This window comes from Lissotriton vulgaris, chromosome 8, assembly GCF_964263255.1.
Source record: "Lissotriton vulgaris chromosome 8, aLisVul1.2, whole genome shotgun sequence".
NCBI lineage: Eukaryota > Metazoa > Chordata > Amphibia > Caudata > Salamandridae > Lissotriton > Lissotriton vulgaris.
Window position 1 is genome coordinate 711,817,452 of NC_141696.1, and position 25,119 is coordinate 711,842,570.

The 25,119-nt window shown below is 46.9% G+C and overlaps 1 protein-coding gene across 2 annotated transcripts in view; it reads left to right on the plus strand.

The window, feature by feature from the left end:
* UPF3A (UPF3A regulator of nonsense mediated mRNA decay) overlaps positions 1-25,119 on the plus strand; it is a 596,178-nt gene that overhangs the window by 25,687 nt on the left and 545,372 nt on the right. For both annotated transcript variants that reach the window (XM_086934582.1, XM_086934583.1), the window contains exon 2: positions 17,215-17,321. In XM_086934582.1, the coding sequence (XP_086790708.1) occupies positions 17,215-17,321 (107 nt within the window). The remainder of the gene's footprint in view (positions 1-17,214; positions 17,322-25,119) is intronic.

Here is a 25,119-nt window from a genome sequence, read left to right on the forward strand (position 1 = left end):
TTCAAAAGGGACAGTCAAGGTTTCCCTCGCCATTTTGTGTAAAGGAAGTGAAACAATGGGTTGTTGTTTTGGAAAACGAAAAAGTTTAGAACAAGAGCAAATTAGTGGTGGTATCCAAATCCAAGGCTAAGTTTGTGTTTGAATTAATGGGGATGTGGTTCCCTCAAGGTTCCATGGAGTCTGACCATGCTCCGGAAGGTTGCCCTATTTCAAGGTGTCAAGGTTTCCGTGGAGTCTGTGTGTGCTCCAGAAGATCTCCCAACTTCAGGGTGGATAAAGTGTGTTCCACACAAGTACGATGATTACGTGATGTGATTGATGTTGTTAATGTTTTTGCCATGGTATGGAGCTCATTTGTAGTGTCCTTTTCATGCTCTTTGGGATTTGTGTTTGGTTTATTGTTCATTGTTACATGATTCAACTGTGTGCTTGTGCTCTTGTGTTTTCTGTACAGGTTCCAAGGTCTGTTTCATGCATATTTTGTAATTGTGATTATGCATTTTTTTCCTGGAAGCTGTATCCACATTACTTCTGTTTAGTCATTAATTTTGTGAGGAAGGGGGATATGTTGGGTCTTTGCGTCACATTCCAAGCCTTGGTTACCGCCATTGGAGCGTGGGGCGAAGCGGGATTCAAGGGAGGACGGTTTGCAGTGACCAAGAGGCCTGTGTTGTTAAGGAGAATAAACCTTACCAATACATATACAAGTGTTGCGTTCTTTCATCAGGGAGGGAAGGGCGGGGCTTTCGAATTGTGGTGAGATCTTTCTTCCTTGGGGATCTCACTGCTTAACCAGAATGCAATGTACTCAGGTGCCCAACCAGGGGAAAAGTGGGGTTTAATTAGAAGTGGAACAAACATATCCTCCCCCAAAGGATCAACAAGGCCCATCTTTGATCCCAAGGCCTTGGCGCCTCTTTTGCTGTTTTTTTTCTCCTGACCTTGATCTTCTTGTGGCCTGAATCAAATTCAGAGGTGTAAGAGAGGTCGATATCAGGTTCAAAACCCTCATCGCTATCAATATGTGTAGAGACATTTGAGCCTTTTCCCTGCCCATCCGTAGTGCCAGAAGCACTGATTCTGTCACCGGCAATCTCCAGTGTCAAATCCTCCGTTGTCATTCTTGTTTTCTTTGCTTTCTTAGTAGTATTAATGCCTGAAGTTCTTTTTCAATGAATCTTACCTACCCATCCAGAGTATTCCGGCTGGTCACCAAGCTTAAAACCCTTTCCTTTTTTGAAGAACGCCTCTAACTTCCTGTTGATGGTATAATCTAGCTACTCCATCAATTTCCCAATTGCCCCATTCACCATGGCCTCCAAAGTCTCTTCAGTTCTGTCATCTAGCTATTCTTCAGACATTTTCTCACACTAGAATATTTAAGATTGCTGATGGATATATCTGCCTGTGGGTTCCGCACCTTTTGAATGACTCCTGCGCCAGCATTCCACAGAAACTTTTTCTTAGCTCTCCCTCCGTTGTCGAGGACTTCACAATGGCACGTCTTCACTCGCAACTCCGTATGACATCATCAGATCCATAAGAAGTCCGCGTCGGCGTGCTGACATCAGTTCCCTTTTTTCTGCGCCATCGACGCATAACTGTTTTTTCAAGGACTCTCCATTTTTACTGGGTTTAACTTTGTTTCTAGATTTCTTTGTGTTGCACTAGAAATAGCTACTTCGAAGAGATCAGGTTTCAAGCCCTGCAGAGAGTGTGGGGGTCGTATGCCCATCACAGATCCCCATGAAGACTGTCTGTGGTGTCTGGCTTCGGACCACGACGTTGAAGGGTGTTCTTGCTGTAGGAGGAGGAACCCGAAGGTGTTGAAGGAGGAAGAGGTGAAACTCTTCATGGCTCGTGCGAAAGAAGAGAAGAGAGGTCGCAAGAGTCAAAGTCGTCGCCTTTGCATGCTTCGAAGTCGAAGAAGCGCAAGAAAAAGAGAAGTCATGGATCTCGACGTTGACGCCAGTGAAGCAGCGTCATTACAAGGATGCCGTTGCCTTCACCTTCTCCACAGGCGACTCTGGCCCACAATCCGGCATCAGGGTATTCACCGACTCTTGGAGATTCTCCGGCTCTGAGACAGTCTTCTCCGGTTCCTGCGCCTTTGCCTGTGCACTGCTCCGGTTTCTCTGGCGCTGCAGCCTCCGCCCCCGGTAAGGCCTCGTGTGGAACAGGACCAAGGGGTGCCGTATTCTCATCCTCCTTTTTCAGAATGTGGAGTGGATCCAACACATTTGCTGAATGCAATGTTTGGCATGTTTGGCAAGGCATCTTACCCTACTGGTGCGCCGTCTGGCCCTGTGGGTTCGCTTGCCTTAAATTTGGGTATTCCCCAGCAGTATGCCCAGGTGCCTTTCGTGCCTTTCATGCCAATAAGTCATCATGGCAGTTTCCGGCGCCGAGGTTTTCGACTCCAATACTTCAATCACTGGCGCCTTCTGGTGTCGGACCGATGTCATCTTGGATTCGAGCAGTGCCATTACCTGCTTAGGAAGGGCCTTCTTCGACGCCGGCGCCGTTGTCACTGTCGCCGTGGCTAGTACCGCCTATGCAGATCCCAAAGCAGCGTTCCAGGAGGGAAGCGCAGAGACTGCTGGAGGACGAGGAGTACCAGCAGCAGCATGAGGAAGGGGAGAACCTGAAATCCGTAGACGACTTCGAAGGTCTGCAGGAGGCCAGTGGTCTGGATACTTCCCCTGAATACGAGCTTTCCTCTCCTAAGTCCTTGCCTTCTCAGGATGCTGCCCCTTACCACACAGTCATCAGGAAGGCCGCTGATCGGTTAGACCTTCAGTTACCCTCAACTGAGGTGAGGTTGAATTTATTGACTGAGGTTTTGCATTCCCCCTCCTCTACTGTTGAACCTCTGCTGCTTTTTAATGAGTTGTTGACAGAGCCGATTATGGAGGTGTGGCAGAAGCCCTTTTCTGTCCCTGCAGTTGCTAGGTCAGTGGCTAGGCGTTACAAGCCTGCTCCCGGTGATGCAGCCTTTCTTTCTGCCCATCCTTCTCCCGAAAGCTTGGCGGTTCAGGCTTCTTATTCCAAACAGTCTGCTACCTCTTTCCCTACTACACCGGGGGATAGAGACTCGAAGAAAGTTGAACAGTCGGCCAAAAAGGAGTTCTCCTCAGCAAGTATGGCTCTTAAATCTCCAAACGCTACATGTTTGCTAGGGAGGTACATTCATGCACTGATGGATACTGTCAAGCAAGTAGCTCCGAAGTTGCCTGATGATGATCGTGTTCACTTTTTGGATCACTATCAGACACTCAAGTAGCAACCCGTCAAGTTATTGGACACGGGGGACTTGGGCGCCCGGGTAATGGGCTCTTTGGTTGCCACCAGGAGACATGCATGGCTTAGGTCTCCAGGTTTCTCTTCTGATGTACAAGCTGCTCTACCCTTCGATGGATCAAGACTATTTGAGGCAAAGGCGGATTCTGCACTGCAGTGTTTCAAGGACAGTAGGGCTACTGCAAGATCCTTGGGCCTGCAGTCCGAACCTAATTGCTATGTTTACAAAAGGTATCAAGGCTTTGGGAAGGTGGCTTCCTTTTGAGGCCGTCAACAGTTACAGAAGCAACAACAGCAGAATCCTTTGTATAAGTCATACAGAGGGAAGGGTAGAGCCCGTCTACGTGTCTCTTTTTCTACAAGTTTGGAAATCGGTTACTTTGGACCGTTGGGTTTTTAATCTTGTGGAAAATGGGTACGCCCTACCTTTTAAAGAGTTCCCACCTCCTTACCCTCCTCGCCAGGGATGGTGTTCAGAGGACCATTTGCTACTTTTACAGCAGGAGGTTCTGTTCTTGTTGAAGAAAGGTGAAATAGAGGTGGTTCCGGAGCGGGAAAAGTGTCCCGGGATGCTACTCCTGGTATTTCCTGATTCCCAAGAAGGATGGTCGATTGAGACCGATCCTGGATCTCAGGGTTTAAAATTTTTACCTCAAGCAGAAGGAATTCAGGATGCTGACCCTAGCTCAGGTTCTTCTAGCGCTACAGCAGGAAGACTGGATGGTGTTGATCGACTTGCAAGATGCATATTTTCACATCCCTATTCTCAAATCGCATCAGAAGTATCCCCGCTTTACGGTAGGATCGCAACATTACCGGTTTGTGGTCCTTGCGTTCGTTCTCACTTCCGCACCTTGGGTCTTTACGAAGGTGATGGCTGTTGTGGCAGCACATCTCAGAAAGTCAGAAATTCCGGTTTTCCCTTATTTGGACGACTGGCTGCTCAAAGCAAGGTCACCAGAGGTGGTGCTGCGTCACTTGCACGGAACACAGCGTCTCTTGTTCAACTCTGGCTTCTCAATAAATGTACCCAAATCTCACCTGGTGCCCTCTCAGCGCAGCCTGCTCATAGGGGCAGTTCTAGACACTATTGTGTGTTGAGCATTTCTGCCTCCACAGAGGATTCCTGACATTCAGGAGATGATTCCTTTGTTTCATGATGGAGCGGTTGTTCCAGTTCTGAAGGTCCTAAACCTGCTTGGTATGTTCGCTACCTGCATACTGTTGGTCAACCATGCACGCTGGCACATGAAGGCACCCCAGTGGTGCCTCCGTAGGCAGTGGTATCAACAGGGAGATGGTCAGGATCTCCAGAGACACTGCAGCAGAGCTGGCTTGTTGGAGTGGGTTGGGCAACATGTCTCAAGGACGGCCTTTTCAACCTTCTCCACTGGTGGCCACAGTAATCACGGATGCCTCCACTCTAGGGTGGGGTGCTCATCTGGGGGATCCGGAGATCAAGGGTCCTTGGTCTCCGGAGGAAAGGTTGCTTCACATTAACTTTCTGGAATTGCAGGCAATACGTTGGGCTCTCAAGGCCTTTCTGCCCTCCTTCGTGTTCTGTCAATTCAAGTCCTGAAGGACAACGCTACCGCAATGTGGTACATAAACTAACAGGGAGAAATAGGGTTGTATCGTCTCTGCAGAGAGGCACAGCGGCTCTGGTCCTGGGCTCAGCACCATCAGATTTCTGTGTTTGCAAATCATCTGGCCAGGGCGCTAAATGTGCGTGCGGACAGTCTCAGTCGGCAATACCCAGCTGACCAAGAGTGGAGGCTTCACCCACAGGTGATTCAGGTTGTAGGGGGTCTCCTCGGGTGGACCTGTTTGCCACTCGAGAGAACGCACACTGCCTGTCATTTCTGCAGTCTTCAGTATCTGATGCAGGGAGCATTGGGGGGACGCTTTCATCTGGATTGGAGCTTGCAACTCCTTTGCGCGTTTCCACCCATACATTTGATTCCTCTGGTTCTGAGGAAGATTCGCTAAAACCATGCCCAAGTTACATTGATCGCCCCGGATTGGCAAAGAAGGGTGTGGTACACAGATCATCTTCACCTCTCATCACACCCTCTGCTCCGTCTCCCTCTCAGGGCAGACCTCCTCTCGCAGGGGCAGGGTCTACACCCCCACCTCCAGAGCCTGCACCTTCATGCCTGGAGATTGAACGGGGCAATCTGAGTTTTGTCTCTCTCCCACCAGATGTGGTGGATGTTATTTTATCATCAAGGAGACACCAAATCTATGGTGTCCAAGTTTGTGAAATGATGTAGAGAGACGTCCATTAATCCTTTGAAGGTCTATTTATCTGATGTACTTGGTTTCTCTCTTTCTTCAGCTCAGCGGGGTTGTGCTGCGGCCACTGTAAAGGGTTATTTCTTGGCCTTGTCAGTTTTTCTCTGTTTCTTGGACCAGCCATCTTTATTTAAGTCCCACATTGTTATGTGGTTCAATAAGGGCCTCACCAATAGGTTTCCCCCCACTCCCTTCTTGATGCCTCAGTGGGATTTGAATCTGGTACTTACTTTCCTGATGGGTTCTCCTTTTGAGCCTCTTCATAGTTGCCCTGATCGCTATTACCTCAGCCAGGAGGATACGTGAGCTGCAGGCTCTTAGTTATAAACCTCTGTTTTACCCCATTCATGGAGAAAAGATGGTTCTCACGACCAGGATTGCTTTCCGGCCTAAGGCGGCCACTCCTTTCCATCTAGTGCAATTTGCTACCTTGCCTAACTTCTATCCTCCCCCTCATATTTCCAAGGAGGAGGAGAATCAGGTTCTACTTGGACAGAACCAGAGACTTCAGACTGGATATCCAGCTCTTTGTTGGTTTTGTTACGAAGAGGAAGGGCAAAGGTGTCCACAAAAGAACGCTATCCAGGTGGATCATCTTGTGCATCAAGATTTGCTACGTCCTGGCCAAGAGGGAGCCTCCTGAAGGTATCAGAGCTCATTGTACTAGAGCTAAGTCTTCCACATTTGCTTTGGCTAGAGGTGTTCCTGTAGTGGACATTTTTAAGGCTGCAACATGGGCCTCCCTCCATATCTTTGCGAAGTATTATTGTTTTGATTCTGAGGTGAGGAGAGATCGATATTTTGTAAGTTCCGTGCTGCAGGACTTTTTGGTTTGAGTAGGTGGACACCCTCCTCCTGGAGTGGGTCAGCTGTGGGATTCAATTCAAAAGGTGAGGAATCCACAGGCAGATGTATTCATCAGAAGAAAAAGTTACTTACCTTCGGTAACGCTTTTCTGGTGTATACAGTATCTGCCTATGGGTTCCTCACTGACACACCCTCCTCCCCGTTTTCCACCTTCGTATACCGAAAAAAGTTTTTCATTATTTGATATGGTTGTTTTCTTTGTATTTTGCTTGCCATGCTGTTGATTGTTAGGAAATGCTTTGTTTCTTTAGCTTTTCCTCTTTAGCTGTATATGAGGTATATTTGTGTATATATTGTAGATTGTGTATATTCCAATTGTGTTGTCGGTCCACCCGTTCGCCTTGAAGGCACGGAAAAAATGGGTGTAACTGACGTCAGCACTCTGACGAGGTCTGCTATGGCTCCAAGGACGTCATACTGAGTCGCGAGCGCTGCCGTGCCATTGTGACATCCCCGTCGATGTCGGAGAGCTAAGAAAAAGTTTCTGTGGAATGCTGGCGCTGGGGTAAGTCAAAAGGTGAGGAATCCACAGGCAAATACTGTATCCACCAGAAAAAGCGTTATCAAAGGTAAGTAACTTGTTCATGAGGTATAATAGGGATTAACTAGCTAAGACAGTAAAGCAAGGGTTCAATTAGGGTAGCTTGACTAACCAAATGATAAGGGGTCATATAAGGGGCAGCTGTGCATGAAAAAGCAGTTGAGGTGTCTGTAGGGGCTACAACTGCTTAAGGGCTCAACAACTGTTGTTCAATTGTTCCCAACGTTTTAAAATGGCCTCTCCTATTTTATTATAAGAAAAACAATTGTTTATGGTGGCCTCAAAGGGTCCTGATAGGGTAGGATATTACTATTGTACTCAAATCAATTCTGGGAGAGAGTTTTTGTAGGGTAATATATAACTAGAATATTTTATTTATGTTTTAAAGTACAAAATGTTTTTTCAGGTGCTCACACAAGTGACAACGTGCTTATAGTGACTGAGTGAGAAACTTAAAAAACGATATACAAAGTGTCACAAACAAGGGTAATTCCCGCAAAAATATATATAATAGGGTAGGGGAGTTTCCTTGAATGGGTCGACGGCGTTTCGATATAAACAACTCTAGATCATCATCAGGACGTGGTGAGCTTCTATAAAATATGGTTGAATTAATTTCCATCAAGTATATAAACTCAAAATTCTCAGGCGTTTGTGAAGGATTCCAACAGCTGATTATACTATTGTCAAAGACAGACCGATTGAATCTCGTCTGGGTGTAACGTTTTCAGCAATATCCATAAAATTCAGGTATTGTTTGCATTGATTAAAGTAATGTTTTTGGCTGGGTAGACCAGTTATTAGTCGCGGTATAGCTTCCCAACGGGAGTTGATCACCGCGGTCCGCGGTTCAGCTATCGCTGCCTCGCTGCTTAATCGCGGACCGCGGTGATCAACTCCCGTAGGAAAGCTATACCGCGACTAATAACTGGTCTACCCAGCCAAAAATATGACTTTAATCAATGCAAACAATACCTGAATTTTATGGATATTGCTGAAAACGTTACACCCAGACGAGATTAAATCGGTCTGTCTTTGACAATAGTATAATCAGCTGTTGGAATCCTTCACAAACGCCTGAGAATTTTGAGTTTATATACTTGATGGAAATTAATTCAACCATATTTTATAGAAGCTCACCACGTCCTGATGATGATCTAGAGTTGTTTATATCGAAACGCCGTCGACCCATTCAAGGAAACTCCCCTACCCTATTGTATATATTTTTGTGGGAATTACCCTTGTTTGTGACACTTTGTATATAGTTTTTTAAGCTTCTCACTCAGTCACTATAAGCACTTTGTCACTTGTGTGAGCACCTGAAAAAACATTTTGTACTTTAAAACATAAATAAAATATTCTAGTTGTATATTACCCTACAAAAACTCTCTCTCTCCCAGAATTGATTTGAGTACAATAGTAATATCCTACCCTATCAGGACCTTTTGAGGCCACCATAAACCATTGTTTTTCTTATAATTACTTCAACCCCAGGTTTTACTGATGGGGTACCCTTGTTCTCCATAACTCTCCTATTTTATGCCATAATCCAATAGCCCAAAGGCCTAAAATGGTGGCCGACGCACACACACGATGTGTCGCCGGCCGCTAAGGTATCTTATATTTCCCCACTCTCTATGGAGAACTGCTGTGTGATCGGTGCAGACATACAGGAAGAGTGTGCTGCACTGAAGTAGGGTGAAGGAAGATACAGTCACTCGGGGCAGCCGCCAGGTATGTGTATGCTGCACCAAGGTTCTGCCGATGAAGTTGGAGGCACCAGAGTGGGTGCTTGGAATAAGTGCGTCACATCGGGGGCCCGAAGTTGCCCAGGAGGTCTTGCTGAAGCGAGGGTGCGCGCTGCTGCAGGAGGAGCTGTGTGTGCCCTGAGGCCTACATACGCAGAGACATGAGGAGCGCCAGGTGAGCCTGGCCTGCTGGGATAGTCAAAAGATGCCGTAAATGGTCATACCTCTGGGGATACAATAAAAACAGTGATAAAGTATGAAATTAGTGGGATTACCAATATTGTGGTGTATGTAACAGAATTTAAAATAAAATCATATATATGAAAAAAAATTCTGAACACAAGGTTATAATAAACCATGGATTAAAAGCCACAGGAGTAGATGCCAGTAGGGCAAATGTAGAGAAATACATATGCCCCCCATAAAGGGGGTGTTGTACAAACACACAACCACACAGATTAAGCTGAAATGAACACCACTTATCTTGTGAGCAGCAGCAACAAAAGAAGGAAGACGGCTGGATGTTGATGGACTATATACTGTACTGGAATGTTTAAAAGGTCTAAGGGCCAGATGTAGGTGGCCAAATACCGGTCGGTAACGGCCAATTTCGGCCGTTACCGACCGGTATTTGGAGTTTAAGATGTAGGGGGCTTAAAAATTACTGATTCAGTAAATTTACCGAATCAGTACATTTACTGATTCTGTAAATTACCGAATCGGTAAATTTACCGAATCGGTAAATCTAGATATAGGTGGCACTGAAAACAGTGCCACAGGCCCTTAAGAATTCATTATTTACCACAAAATAATATTTCGTGTTAAATATCAAATTCCAGTGTACATGCACATCTGTGCATGTACACCTGTGCCACATACACATACATGCCCTAAGGGCATGTATGTGTGTCACATGGCACACAAGCCAGAGTCAGGGATGCTACAAGGTGTCACAGTGACACCCTGTCCCCGATTCGGTAATTCAATCAAGCAATCAATCAATCACGGCATTTATATAGCGCGCTACTCACCTGGGAGGGTCTCAAGGCGCTGGGGGAGAGGGGTGTGTCACTGCTCAAACAGCCAGATCTTGAGTTGCTTCCTGAAGGAGAGATGGTCTTGGGTATGTCGAAGGTGAATGGGGAGGGAGTTCCAAGTCTTGTCTGCCAGGTAGGAGAAGGATCTTCCTCCGGCGGTGGCTCTGCGGATGCGTGGTACGGTGGCGAGTGCGTGGCTGGTTGATCGTAGCTGGCGCGTGGGCGTGTAGAAGGTCATGCGGTCGTTGAGGTACTTGGGGCCCAGGTCGTGTAGAGCCTTGTGTGCATGGGTGAGGAGTCTGAACGTGATTCTCTTGCTGACGGGGAGCCAGTGCAGTTCTCTCAGGTGTCCGGTGATGTGGCTGTGTCGGGGGATGTCCAGGATGTCCAGGATGAGTCGTGCGGAGGCGTTCTGGATGCGTTGGAGTCTTCTCTGGAGTTTGGCTGTGGTTCAGCGTAGAGGGCGTTCCCGTAGTCCAGTCGGCTGGTGACGAGTGCCTGGGTGACGGTCTTCCTGGTTTCAGTGGGGATCCATCTGAAGATCTTGCGGAGCATGCGCAGGGTGTTGAAGCATGAGGAAGAAACGGCGTTGACTTGTCTGGTCATTGACAGGGAGGAGTCCAGGATGAAGCCCAGTTTGCGTGCGCGGTCCGTTGGTTTGGGGGCGGTGCCCAGGGCCAGGGGCCACCAGGAGTCGTCCCAGGCGGAGGATGATGATCCCAGGATGAGGACTTCCGTCTTGTCTGAGTTCAGTTTAAGGCGGCTGTTCCTCATCTAGTCGGCGACGTCTTTCATCCCTTCGTGTAGGTTGGCTCTGGCGGTGGTGGGATCGTTGGTGAGGGAGAGGATCAGCTGGGTGTCGTCGGCGTAGGAGATGATGTTGAGGTGGTGTTGGCGTGCGATGGCTGCGAGGGGGCTCATGTAGACGTTGAAGAGGGTCGGGCTGAGAGAAGATCCTTGTGGTACGCCGCAGATGACTTCTGTGGCCTCGGATCTGAACGGAGGGAGGCGGACTCTCTGGGTTCTTCCGGTGAGGAACGAGATGATCCATTCCAGCGCTTTCTCTCGGATTCCGATGTTGCTGAGGCGCTTTACTAGGGTTCGGTGGCAGACCGTGTCGAACGCTGCGGAGAGGTCCAGGAGGATGAGGGCCGCTGTTTCCCCGTTGTCGATCAGGGTTCTGATGTCGTCGGTGGCTGCGATCAGGGCAGTCTCGGTGCTGTGGTTGGCCCGAAATCCGGACTGCGAGTGGTCGAGGGATCCGTTCGTCTCGAGGAAGGCGGCAAGCTGTTTGTTGACCGTCTTCTCGATGACTTTGGCCGGAAAAGGAAGGAGCGAGATGGGACGGTAGTTCTTGAGGTCGGTGGGGTCCGCCGTTGGTTTCTTCAGGAGGGCGGTCAGCTCGGCATGCTTCCAGCTCTCCGGGAAGGTGGCGGTGTGGAAGGAGGAGTTGATGGTGTCTCGGAGATGGGGTGCGATGGTGGCGGCGGCTTTGTTGAAGACGTGGTGTGGGCACGGGTCGGTTGGTGATCCTGAGTGGATGGAGTTCATCGTGCGGGTGGTGTCTTCGGTGCTGATCGGGGTCCAGTTGCAGAAGGTGGTGGTGGCGGGCGTTGGTTCGGTGGTAGGGTGCGTGGTCTGTGAGTCGAAGCTGTTGTGTATGTCGGCGATCTTGCGGTGGAAGAACGAGGCGAGGGAGTCGCAGAGGTCTTGCGTGGGAGTGATGTTGTTGGTTCCGGCGCTGGGGTTGGAGAACTCTTTGACGATGCTGAAGAGTTCCTTGTTGTCGTGGGCGTTGTTGTCCAGTCGTTCTTTGAGTGCCGTCTTCTTGGTGGCGCGGATCAGTTGATGGTGTTTGCGGGTGGCGTGCTTGAGGGCGGTCCAGTTGTCTGTGGTGTGGTCGAGCCGCCAGGCTTTCTCAAGGGTGCAGCAGTTCTTCTTGGATTCCTTGACTTCGTAGGTGAACCAGGGGGTTTTCTTGCTGCCGGGTCTGCTGGGAGGGTTCTTTAGTGGTGCGAGGTCATCGGCGCAGGCGGTCAGCCACTTGGTGAGGTTTCTGGCTGCTACGTTGGGGTCCGTTGTGCTGGTGGGAGTGTTCTGGCTGAGGGAGGCGGTGAGCTGCTCGGCGGTGATCTTGCTCCAGCTGCGGCGGGGGACCCGTTGCGGTTGGTGGTGGGTCGTAGTTCTACTGAAGCTGAAGTGGACGCAGCTGTGATCTGTCTAGTGGAGTCCGGTGGCGTGGCTGAAGGAGATGTGCTTGCTGGATGAGAAGACGGGGTCAAGCGTGTGTCCGGCGTAGTGGGTGGGGGTGTCCACCAGTTGCTTGAGTCCGAGGTTGGCGAGGTTGTCCAGCAGGGCGGTGGTGTTTCTGTCGTTGTTGTTCTCCAGGTGGAAGTTGAGGTCCCCTAGGAGGATGTAGTCGGCGGAGGGAAGGGCGTGCGGGCTGATGAAGTCTGCGATGTCTTCGCTGAACTGCGTGCGTGGTCCCGGTGGTCTGTAGATGAGGGTGCCTCAGAGGGTGGTCTTGGGGTCGGTGTGTATCTGGAAGTGCAGGTGCTCGGCGGCGGAGAAGGTTTTGTCGGAGTTGATTCCTATGGGCCTCAAGGCCCATAGGAATCAATGGCAATTACCGAATCATACCGATTTGGTAAAAATTACCGAATTATTTCCTACATCTCATTTACCGAATCTAGAATACCGAATCGGTAAAATTCGGTATTCTAGAGTCGGTAAATTAGATTTACCAACATCGGGCCTAAATTCTTTCTATTGTCCCTGCTATGAACAGGCACTAAAAGGAGATATGCATAACGTTAGCCTCCGTGTCCTGACATAAAATCTATGACACTGTTTCATTACCATTTTCACTATCCTTTGGTCTACCTAGAAGTAAGTCCCCATCAGCATTATAATATAATATAATCCACATTTGTAAAGCGCAAACTATCACCTGTTAGGGTCTGTAGGCGCTGGGGGCCGTCGGGAAGATTAAGCAAGCTATTTCCCAGAGTCACATGGTGCTTGGGTAATCTGCCGCCGGCCCCGGGGATCGAACCCTGATCCCCAGATTCCGGAGTCAGTCACTCTGGCCGCAACGCCACACCTCTCCAGCATTATGAAGCTGAAGGTACTTTTCCTAGCACTGAAGGCAGCCTGCTTGATGGCTTCAATCACATGTGTTCTTTAGGCTCTGCTGACACCAACATCGCTGTGTTGGTGTCAGCAGGCATGGAAAGAGTTGGTCCATACCACTCGCCTTACTGGCAATAGAGATGTTGATCTGATCTTTAGTTCAGAGTGTCTGAAGGACATTTGTAGCAAGAGTGCAAAACATTAGACAGATAGGACAGTTATAGATGGGCTGAGCAGCAGGCAGGCTGCTCCTGGGGGGTTGCTGTGGCATAGGACCAAGGGCTGATTACTGGGCTAACCTACATCATTGCTACTTGTTTATCTGGTCTACCAAGCTGATGTACCTACTTACCATTCTGCTGTACAACTGGAATAAAGGTACTGAGAGGCAACCCCCGCGTCTAGGGGAGGGATGCCTTTAGTGGGATTTAGTGCTGAGGGAACAGTTTCGTTTCCCTGAAAGTGGGCAGGGGGAGGGACGCCTGAAATGCGAGTAAAGAAGGAGGTGCATTGGCGGCCCCTCCCCGTAGCGGATAAAATAGCAGGAATCTAGGGAGTAGCCCTCTTTGTCCTCTCACCGCTCGGAGTGGCCGGAAAGGCGCAGCGGGAACAGTTGCGGTTTTCCCGGCGACTCTCAAAGGTGAGGGGGCCTCACTCGTAGCGGAGGGGCTTACCGGCGTAGTGTGCGTGGCATCGTTGTGTGATTTCGGTGGGTTTGGGGGGCGTTTTCAATCGATGCGGTTTGGTGCTGCGGCACAAGTAAATATTGCGTTAAACTACTTTTCCGTCACAATGAATGGGAAAGGATGTTATCATTAGTAAACACTTTAAACACAATGTCAGTGATGAGTCACAATACTATTGTGATGGGATAGATTAATAAAGGTTCGAGAGATGCTGGGTTGAAGGAGTACTCTGTTAGCTCATCGGGTAAGAACAGGCAGTATTTGGGTTGAGAATGGGGTTCGTGGCCCTTGTCCAACCCATATTGATGAATTGCAAATTAGCTATCGTCAGCAGCAGTGAGTAAAGAGCAGTGGGCGCGCTTAGGCAAGACGGCTTTGATGATGCGGAGGGCCAAATAAGGCATAATGGGAAGGACCGAAAGGCAGCGGGGGAAGAAGCGCTTGGTTTGGAAACAAGCGCGGGATTGGCGATACGGCCGAGTGTGAGCCGGGGAACGGGGGCGAGTTTTGGCGCGCTTTGAGGTTCAGCAGGTTTGAAAGTCTGCCCGCGCTCAAGGTACACATAGCCAGTGTTGCCGTGGAGTAGCATAGCCTAGATGCGATGCAAAGCCTCCCTCTCAACTGTTACAAAGTCTATCAGGTGTCAGTTGGGTGGATGGTCCGGTTGGGTCATTATGTAGAAGGGGGTGGTTGAGTATTGCAGCTATACATTACGTAGTCAGGCAATGCTGGGGGAGCAGATCCAGCGAAGTTTGGCTTTCCGATTTTATATAACTTGCAGGGCTGAGTTCCGTACCATTAACAATAGGGGACCCATAGATGTCAGTAGGTTGGTAAATATCGGGAACGTATTACCTCAGGTGTGTTGGTCATCATATGACGTACATCTGCTGGGATTAGCGTATTCTTTAACCTTTGCAGAACATTCAGGTTATAGGACCTGCCTTGAGAATGTTGGGGGAAGAGACAACTCATTTAATATCAGGGTCTGTCTTCTGGGGCAATCAAGAAAGTGGACAGAGGGAATTCATCTGGTTTTGAGCGCTATGCCAGACCACAGCTGGTGTAGTTAGGAGCCAGGGGTTTCGGCTGTTTGGTAATTATGCCCCTCTTTTGTCTTTCGCCTTGGGCTTATAGGCAGTGGTGGCAAGTAAGGGGAGGCAGGTATGCTGGTGTGGAGACTCGGTTATACACAGTGCTGGGAAAGGGTTCAACGAATCCGGAGATTTGGGAATGCAAAGGGCCATGGGAGTCAACCATAATTGGTTAGGTTTTGATGGGCAACGTGTGGAGGACGTCGCAGCCCATTCGCAGAGTGCATTGGATAATGATATGCCCATTCCAGATGTGTTGGTGATTCACTCAGGAGGTGAAAATAGGATTCCGGGGGGGCAGGAGGGGAAGGAAGAAGGCCCCTTTTCTCTACCTTCTCTTGGTTCAGGAGAGTATGGCCAGACACCACTTTCTTGGGGTCAGAGGTGCTCACTCATAGAGTCTGGGGTGATGGGGTGTCTTCAGCCGTGGCAAACACATCGGTGAGAAAACTGAATCGAGAGGTAGTGAAATTATTGCGGGGTTCGCAAATTCATCCCAGTAGGCATCGTATGCTGCAAGCATTAAACTTGATTCTGTATTGGGCAGATGGATTGCAGCTGTCCAGGCAAGGATTGGAGCTGTTTGTCCAAACTATACTGGGGGGCTATGGAATTGCATTCAAAAAGTATAGCCCAGAGCATCACAAATTGGAGGGTGAAGCAGCTTGGGGGGAGGGCAAGAGCGCCAGTGGGCTACTTGCCCTGTGGCGGGGTCCCGGACAACAGGAAAAGGCCGGGGGACCTCTGTATGCAGAAACTGCCCGACCCTGCAACAGGGAGGCAGTCATTGGGGCTCTGGGCAGGCGGGAGAGGGGGCCGTCCTGCTGGTGGTCCTGGACTCTCTGGCTCTACCCCAGTAGCCGGTGCTTGGATGAAGCAACATGGTATCTCATATGGATGAAGTGGTAAGGGGTTGGGTTGTGTCCTGCTGGTACAACACGCCTCGAGGGGATCTACAGCTGAAGAATTGTAAATACAGGATAACCTGTGGCACAGATGTATACTGCGCCTCCCTATGTTCGGTAATGGGATTATGATGGTTAATAAAATTGGTCAAAAGTTGGAGGTTTTAACAACTAATAAAGATGGTGTTATTGACAAGTAATAAAGCTACGCAGTGAACACCAAGATCGGGTAAGGTGTCTTTGTGATGGTGGAGTGTGGTGGACGAATGGCACTGATATCCCCACTATTAACACCTTACATGGCTACCAGCGTTTACTTTTTACCACAGAGTACAACAAATTGTAATTTATTAACTTCTGTTATGGCAAGCCCACTATTAAAATATTGTAGCGCTTTATCTCCCTATCAACTTCAGTTTTTTTATGGAATTTCTTTTGTTAAAAAAAAAAAGTTTTATTGTGAAAACGTGTTTTATATGTAAGTTAATTTTTTAGTAAGGGTTACGTGTTGTTAAATGTCTTAATTGTAGACTAATATGTAATACTTTTTATGTTTTTTAACTTCTTTATTTGTTGCGTTAGTTTTTAAATACAACATAATAAGCAAAACCACACCCCTTATGTTTAAAGTTTTTTAAGAAATAGATCCAATTTCTTTTTTTGTTTCTATAAGTTTGTGAGCATCAGACAGTGAAATGTGTTGGCATTTGAATTGTAGTGAATCTCCTTTTGTTAACAATATTCCAGAACCTCGTAGTATCTTTCATCTGGCATTCCTTAACAAGGTTCTCCCACAGCTCTTTCTTAGCCTCGAGTTTCCTGTTTTTACCAGCCTACTTATATTCTTGTGTGCCCTTTTTACCCTTAATTTATCTCTGGGCTTACTGCTGAGCACCTTTTGTACCCGGCCGTAAAGTGATGCCCATAATATGGTCCATAAACACATTTACATTAATCACACAAAATACTTGTTTGTCCAAGTCACCAGTAAATGCTTACTTGAAATGGGAATTAAAACTGCTAAAAAAAAACTGCCTCTGCGCCGTCGGCACAGCGGCTTAAAGATCAGCATGGAGAGGTTGCACTCAGGAACAGAGTGTTTTGGTCATGAATGATGGCCAAGCCCTGACCTTACAATACACTCTATGTCGAGTCATCTTTGTGTAAAGGCGTTCAGCACATGTTACGTGCTCATAGCATACTGGGTACCAGTGAAATTGGCTCTGACCTCTGTAACATTTACATTTTTTAAGTGGCATCATAAACTGTTGAGTGTGTCTTATAACTGGTACATTTCAGTGTTTTTTTATGTTATGTGTCATAACCGTAATGTCCTTTCAGTCAAAGTATTTTAGGGGCATTTCTATACTTTGTTTTTAACAAACAGTATCTATCTTTCCGGTATTTATGCACTCTTGTAATTACGTGTTTTAGTGATTGTTTTGTACAGGGCTTAAAAAAAGAAGGCTCTTTTAGTTATAAGTCTCAACAACACAAATTATATTAAACTGTTAAACACATTTGCAAATTCCATGTTATCAATGGTTTGTGTTTGTGCAACGTCGTTGTGTTTGACTGATTATATTGCAATTTAAATTTTTCCATCTAGGTGGTCATTCGTAGACTTCCACCGAGCATAACCAAGGAGCAGCTTGAAGAGCAGTTACACCCATTGCCTGCTCATGATTATTTTGAGTTTTGTGCAGCAGATCCCAGGTGCGTGGGAACATTTCTTTGATCTCTGACATGAAAACCATTCCTAGTTTTGTGTTAGTATGTATTACATGGGAGCTTGGGCTAATGCTCATCAGTGTTCAGCTTTTTTATGTGCAGTTCTGTCATTCCACTGAAATTGTGATGTTGTCATGTGGATTCTTTGTGCTGGTCAGTCGCTAGTCTGTGGGACAGATGCTTTCTGGTTCCCATAAGATCTGTGCTCTTCTACAGACTCACCACAAGCCTCTCTAGCACCAGTTAAATACTTCCAAATTGTACAATTTCCCTGTGTGCTACTGATATTAAAATATTTTGCCGATACTCCTTTTTGGTTTAACAGCATAAGGGTCACGAGGCCTAGTCTAGAAGGCTACTGTGTAATTTCTCCAGCTGTGGAGCTAGCAAAATTGTATTCTATTGTTTTTGTAGTTGCATTTACATTGTGCTACCTACCTCTCATGGGATGCTGAAACACTATGGTAGATGAATAGCATTCCACTTTGTAATGCTTTGGTCTGTCTATCTATGATGGCTATTATTTGAGTACGCGTTTTATCAAAGAGAGAGAGAGGACTAGTTAGCTAGTCCGTATCCCCAGGTTTTATATGTTAATCAAAGAGAACTAGCCTATTGTGAAAAGTTTACATGACTCAGAACTGTATGACGAATTGTTAACCATTAGGTTTCTTCATGAAGCCCTCACCCACCAACCTAGTTGGTGGCATGCTTCATCATTGGGCCCACCCAGTGACACAGAGGTGTGCTTCTATGCCTGGTTACAGCGGAGCAGGTATGTAGCTGAGTGTACAGTGTGGTGACGTGAATAGTGAGAATTAAAAAAGCTATACAGTGGTACCAGTACCCGAGGGATAATGTAACTTTAATAACTGCGCCTCTGTTAGCTTTTAAAAAGGCGAGTGGATGTAATAGGAGTATATATTAAGATCTCCTACATTCAGGTGTGGTCTTCATGTTTCAGCCAGGCCTTTATGATTAAAACTGGCTTTCCCCAGGACCATTAAATAAGTGAAGGTGCAATCTATGCTTAAGTGAGTGTATTGATTGTAAAAATGTGAAACACTCGCTAAGGTGCTATATGTGTGGGAGGGGGATTCCCTCTCCAAGCATAAGCTGGCGTTTTTCTGTAAATGCCCCAGGGAGGAGTTCGGCAGAGGTGTTGACCGATACTGGCGGTCAAGACCTGCGGTAAACCTGTTGTTCATCACGGACCTACGAAAAAGTGTTTTTCGGAGGTCCGTGATGGAGCAACAGGTTCACCGCAGGTCTTGACTGCCAGTATCGGTCAACACCTCTGCCGGATTCCTCCCTGGGGCATTTGCGGCAAAAAAGCCAGCGTATGCTTGGAGAGGGAATCCCCCTCCCACACATATAGCACCTTAGCGAGTGCTTCACATTTTTACAATCAATACACTCACTTAAGTATAAATTGCCCCTACACTTATTTAATGGACCTGAGGAAAGCGAGTTTTAATCTTAATGGCCTGGCTGAAACATGTAGACCACACCTGGATGTAGGAGGTCTTAATATATACTCCTATTACATCCACTCGCCTTTTTAAACGCAAACAGAGGCCCAGTTATTAAAGTTACATTATCCCTCGGTACTGGAATCACTGTATAGCTTTTTTAATTCTCACTATTCACGTCACCACACTGCACACTCAGCTACATACCTGCTCCGCTGTAACCAGACATAGAAGCACACCCGGGCCACACTCGGTGTCACTGGGTGGGCCCAATGATGAAGCATGCCACCAACTAGGTTGGTGGGTGAAGGCTACATGAAGAAACCTAATGGTTTACACTTCGTCATACAGTTCTGAGTCCTGTAAACTTTTCACAATAGGCTAGTTCTCTTTGATTAACAAAATATTATTATTTGAGTACAACATCCATTCTTCAAAAAATATCTTTTGGTGCTGAACAGCAGGGTGCTGGTTTGTAGTGTGGCATTTGTGGGAACCTTTCAGTGTAATGCGTGATGAACTGAGTTATTCTACTATCATGTCATGCCGCTAAGTCTGGGTATATAGTTAAGCGAAAGGAGTGAGAGATGGGATGCTTACGATTCTTAGGCATTGTTTTGTCTATTTTAAAAGGTGTGGGATTGAAAGTGTGTCCTGTGGGGGGAGTATTCTGGCTTTACGTTTGAATAGCAGTGTTTGTTTCATATTGTGTTACTACAATTTTGTAGCTTCATTTATGCGTGGGGTTAAGACAAGGAGTATGAGAGATGCGCTCCATTCCTACCATCAAACCATTCTTTTGGGGGCATTTGGGCACTATATACAAAGCATTAATATAGTAAATGATGCTCTGCTAAAGTCTGATGATATCACTACCAGGAAGTTCATAACCACAAGCTCAGTACAACCAAAGAGAAAATACAGATCTGATAGAGACGTCTAGCTGCAGATTCCTTAACTTTTGAATTCCCCGCAGGTGCCAGTCTGTATCCGGAAATCTTTAGGCAGTACCTCTGCGCGCCAGTGGATGGCGTCGTACAGCTCCGCGATGACGTCTACTCCCGTCATGACGTCAGTGGAGTCATATAAGTCCCCTCCGGCGGGTGGACGTCAGATTCTTCTTTTCCGCGCTGCAACACGGATCCAGAGAAGTGTATCTCTGGCCGTTATTCGGTCTGCTATGATTATTCTTTTCCTCTGAAAAGTGTGCCCTATGCAATCTGGGTTTAAGTTTTGTGGGCCCTGTACTCATAAGATGTCGGGTATGGACCCACATTCTATCTCTGTGTTGCCTAGGCGAGCACTACGACGTCGACGAGTGTGGCGTCTGTCAGCAGTTGAAGCCAAAGGCGCTACGGGAGTGGCACATGAAGCTTTTGGCGGCGCGGTTGTCGTGTCCTTTCGGTCCACGCCGCCGGTCTTCCTCACTGGGCAAGAGGTCGTTATCAGGAGTGCTGCTCTTTATCCTGTGGTCAACGGCAACACTCCCAGTCTCCATCAGCATCACACGGTAAGCGGCGTCACAGAAGCCGAAGGGGTATTTCTCGGCCTAGTGCTGAGACTCCTGTTCCGGTGTCAATCCCAAGCCTCCCAGTTTTACCTGGAGCCGGAGCGACCTGGAAGCAAATGTAAGAGTACGATGAGGCTCTCCATTTTGTATTTGGGCCCTCGTCTCCCTCTGGAGCACCTGCGGGCCCCAAGAAGGTCGTAGGTGCCATAACTGTGTCATCGCCGGCGGGTTCGCCCTCGGTAGCATTTCCAGCTTCAGACTCTGAGACGCCAGTTCATGGTCCTTCGGGGCCACTAATGGAGGACGACTCCAGGTCGACGCCTCTGCCATTTTGGCGCCGGTAGACTCCGATCTGGAGTCGGTATGTAGTGTGGAGCTGGCTGCACCGCGATTCCGGATATCAATGTAGACACCGGCTGACGTCTTTCCTCCTTCCTAGGTGGATGTCAGCATGGCGTTGCTTCAATATTGTTCAACTTCGTTTATGAAGCTGTATGCGGTGCAGGTCATTTCTCTGGAGGATCCCAGGACCTATTAGGGGAAGGTTGTGAGGATATGACTCCCTTGGAGCAGCCAGTGGCCCCATCTGGGTTGGACAGCTGGATTGAGGAGCTGGGTGAAGCGAGAGGGCTAGATTTGGCTCCTGCTTCCTCCCTTTGTCACTTTTGGGCCTTGCCTCGGAAGCCAGTTATGCTTTGGCAGAGTTCTTGAGGAGAGTTGCTGTAGTCTTGCATCTTACTCTGTCTAGTGTGGAAAAGACTATTGACCCTCTTATTGAGGTTCTTCATTCTGGCCAATCGGGGGTTGAACCGGTGCTTTCTTTTTTTGAGGCCCTTTCTGACATTTTGTTAGCAGCATGGGCAAAACCTGAGTCAGGTGTGTCAGTGGACCGCATCATTGCCCACATATATTGCCCTGCCCCGGGCGTCCGACACACCACAGCTTCGTAGTCCAGGCTGTTACGACGTCCCTTGAGATGGGAAACCTCCCTCATTCCCCTCTTGATAAAGAATCCAGGGAACAGGATTCTTGCGGGAAGCAGATTTTTTCCTCAACAAGTGTGGCTTTCCGATCCACTAATACGGTCTGCGTCCTCAGACGCTTTCTCCATACCCTGTGGGAGTTTTTGAGTCCGTTTTTACCCTTGTTCCCTGAGGCTAACAGGAGTGCATTACATCAGTGGGTTTCCACTGGCCATTAGGCAGCCGAACTGCTCATCAAATGCGGAATGGATTACACTGACTCCGCTGGACGGGCCATGGCGTCTGCTATGGCATTGCTGAGACATGCATGGCTCTGGAATTCTGGATTTTTGGAACCTGTCCAGTCAGTCTTGGTTGACATGCCATTTGATGGGGCTCCTCTTTTTGGAGCCCATGGGGACTGGGCCCTACGTAAGTTTCGGGCTAGTCGGGGAGGGTCAGACCCTTAGCTTGTCTCCTTCCTTTTTCAGTTTGCTTGGATGGGGATCCCCTTTTCTGTGGACTGTACTCCTTTTTACCTGAGTTGATTCAGTCTGTATGATTTTTACACCCTGATCCTATTGCTGTTGCTATGGCTAGTTCTGCTAATCTTTGTGGACACACTTTGTTGCAGGAGTTTAGCGCTTGTAGTATGACCTTTTAAGGTCTTTTGCTTCCCTTATTATACAGCCACAGTTGTGGGCCTTTAAGTTGGGTAAAGGTTTATTTCCTGCCTACCATAGTTCTTGTGGTGTTGAAGTATTAAGCACTGCTTCTTTCTTATTGAGTGAGTGTTTTCCTCTGGTGTCTGATCTCCGGATGGTCTTTGCAGCTGTAAAGCTGTTTCGTTCTTTTATTTTACTCTGATGAGGAGCTAAGGGCCAGATGTATGTAGATAGTATTTTGCGATTCCCTAATAGCGAATCACAAGGATTCTCAGTTAGGAAATCGCAAAATGCAATGTATGAAGGTGTATAGTACACCTTTTGCAATTTCTATGGGGTCGCAAATGACCTACCTCATGAATATTAATGAGGTAAGTCGCAATTTGCGACTCCCTAGGAATCGCAAAATGGTGGCCTGCTAAGATCAACAGACCACCATGCCCGTGATTGCTTTTCAATAAAGCAATCTTTTTATTTTTTGTGAAGCAGCACGTTTTCCTTAAAGGAAAACAAGATGCTTTACAAAACGAAAAATGAACAATTTTCTTTTCATTTTTTAAGAGCAGGCAGTGGTCCGTGGGACCACTGCCTGCTCTTAAAAATGGTTTAACAAACATTTACAAAGGGAAAGGGGTCCCTTGGGGACCTCTTCCCATTTGCGAATGGGTTACCACCAACGTGAAGTAGGTGGTAAAATGTAAATGTTTTGCGACCACAATTGGGGTCACAAAACATTCTTACATACCGATGCGATTCGTTATTAGGAAGGGATGCCCTAAACACGCCCCTTCCTAATACCGAATCGCAAACCTGTTTTGTGATTCCGTAACAGTTTATTGAATCATAAAATTAGATTTGCTGCATCGTAAAAGCAATTTTTGCGTTTGCAAATGGGCAGATTCTGTAAATCTGACCGTTGGCAAACGCAAAAAATTCTTGATACATCTGGCCCCAAGTCTCAAGAGTTCATACCTTTTAAGGTATACGTCTTTATGTGGAGTATTGGTTGGCTATTGTATAGGTTGTCGGTGCTCTGTTTACTTAGTGTGTTGGTTTGGTCTAAGATTGGTCCATCTTGGTCTATATTATCTACCCTTTTGGGGCCATTATGCTGGGCTCATAGCCATTATTTTTCTTCAGTGCTAACTTTCACTCTCGTCTGGTTTTCCTTAAACAGGGTATTTAGTGCAGTTTGTTTTGTCTTCTTGAGCGGACTGCATATGTATTATGAGTGTTTCTATTTTTGTACATCATGATGGTATTCTTTCGACTACATGGGTTTGTGACTCCCTCCTTTATTGGAGGGCATAGGTAATTCCTTTGTTCATTCTCAGAACACGTCTGTGTAAGCTCAAAGGCTTACACTGTCTAAGAGTCAGTGTCTGAAACGGTTAAGGCTGTTTTCACTCATGCGCTTCATGGTAGGAGTTCTTTTAGGATATGAAGGTCTTCTTTTTATTCTTTTAAAATGTTCTTGCACATAGATATTACTGGTCTTTTTGATGTATATACCTATTTTTTTTTATTTGTGGTGCTTAACAGTCCTGGAGAATTTATGGCTGTTGCTTCTTGAAGAAGGCTAAATGATATATAGTTGTTTATATATATTTATAAGTACTGGTGGATTAACTTTAAAATGTTCTTTTGGATCACAAGTGTGTTCACATGTGTTTGCTGCTGGCAAGAGTTCCGTTTTACAGAAGGCATTATCTTAATGCCATGTTACTTATGGTTGTGATACTTTTGGACATGTCACCTAAGATGGTGGATTGTTAGGTACAGTACCTTTTACAATAATATTACAAGGTGTTTTGAACTAGTTTTTCAGTTCTATTTCACCTTTACATATACTGTGTATACAGTGTATACTTGGCTGTGTGCATGTGTAACATATGTTTGGTTAAAAAAAAAGAGGGAAAAAGAGAGGAAGAAAATAGAAAGAGGTTTCTAGTTAAGATGTGCTTGCTTCTCTTTCCGCGTTTCCCTTTAGGTGCTTCAAGGTATCTTTGACTTGAGGTCATGTTCAGATTGTAGGCCAAGGTGCTGTAGACCATGCAAGGACAAGCTTTTGTAGATCCTTGTGTCCGGCAGTGGACATTGGGCCGCAAACTTTTGTACATTGTCCGCCTCTGGTGGATGATACCGGATATTGATATATATAATTTTTGATGAAACCTGTACCAGATTCAAAGCTATTTAGTGTCTTTTTTAACACCTTTACAATTTACGATGTGACCTTTGGGCAGTCATTTGGTTCAAGCAAATGTTCTTTATACCAGGAAGGTATTATTTTTTTCCTTTCATGGTGTATGGATTATTCCTTCAGTTTTTTGTTGAGGGTCACAGATCTTAGTGTAATCAGGAGGAGTCCTGGGAGTCTTTCTTTTGTTTAAATATGTTTATTAGTTACAAAAACCGAGTGCATGAGAGGACATTACTTTATAACATATACAAATGTCAACTCTGGACAGATATCAAACAGCAGTTATACATTACATAGTATCCACACCTTCTGTGTTTCTACGCATTTCCAATTCCACCATTGGGGCCACCACTATATCCCCCCGATATTTATTCCAGCTCAACCATTTCCAGTCCCATTTCTTGGGGCAACCCCTCGCTACAAAGACCTCCGTTTCCGCCAGCATGCGTCTGTCAAACTCTTTCTCCCACATATGAAAACTTGGAATAGCTGCTCCACCCCACCCTTTCGCTATTTCTCATTTAACCAGAGTATAGCCGAGCGAAGTAAACTGTTGTTCCACTTCCTTCAGGTTGGTTGCCTCCCATATATTCAACAAACCCAGTTGTGGCGTCAGGACAATTTCCTTATGTAAGGCCTTATGCATGTGTTCTGAGGACCCCTCCCACAAGACACGTAGCCTCGGGCAGCTCCACAGAGTGTGATAAAATGTCTCCTGTTGACCACATCCCCTCAGACAAAGGTCATCCGATCTAGAACCTATTTTCACCAGAGTCTGTCCAGTCATATACGAACGGTGCAGTATCCGAAGTTGGATTAACCTACATTTTTGCGTGATGGCCGCCTCCCGAGGAGACATCAGGGCCTCCTGCCACTCCTCGTCGCTAATCATTCCCAAATCGTCCTGCCACCTCTCTTTGAGTCTCGGGAAAGCATCTGGAAGTTGTTGCTTAGTTTCCTAAACGTGAGGG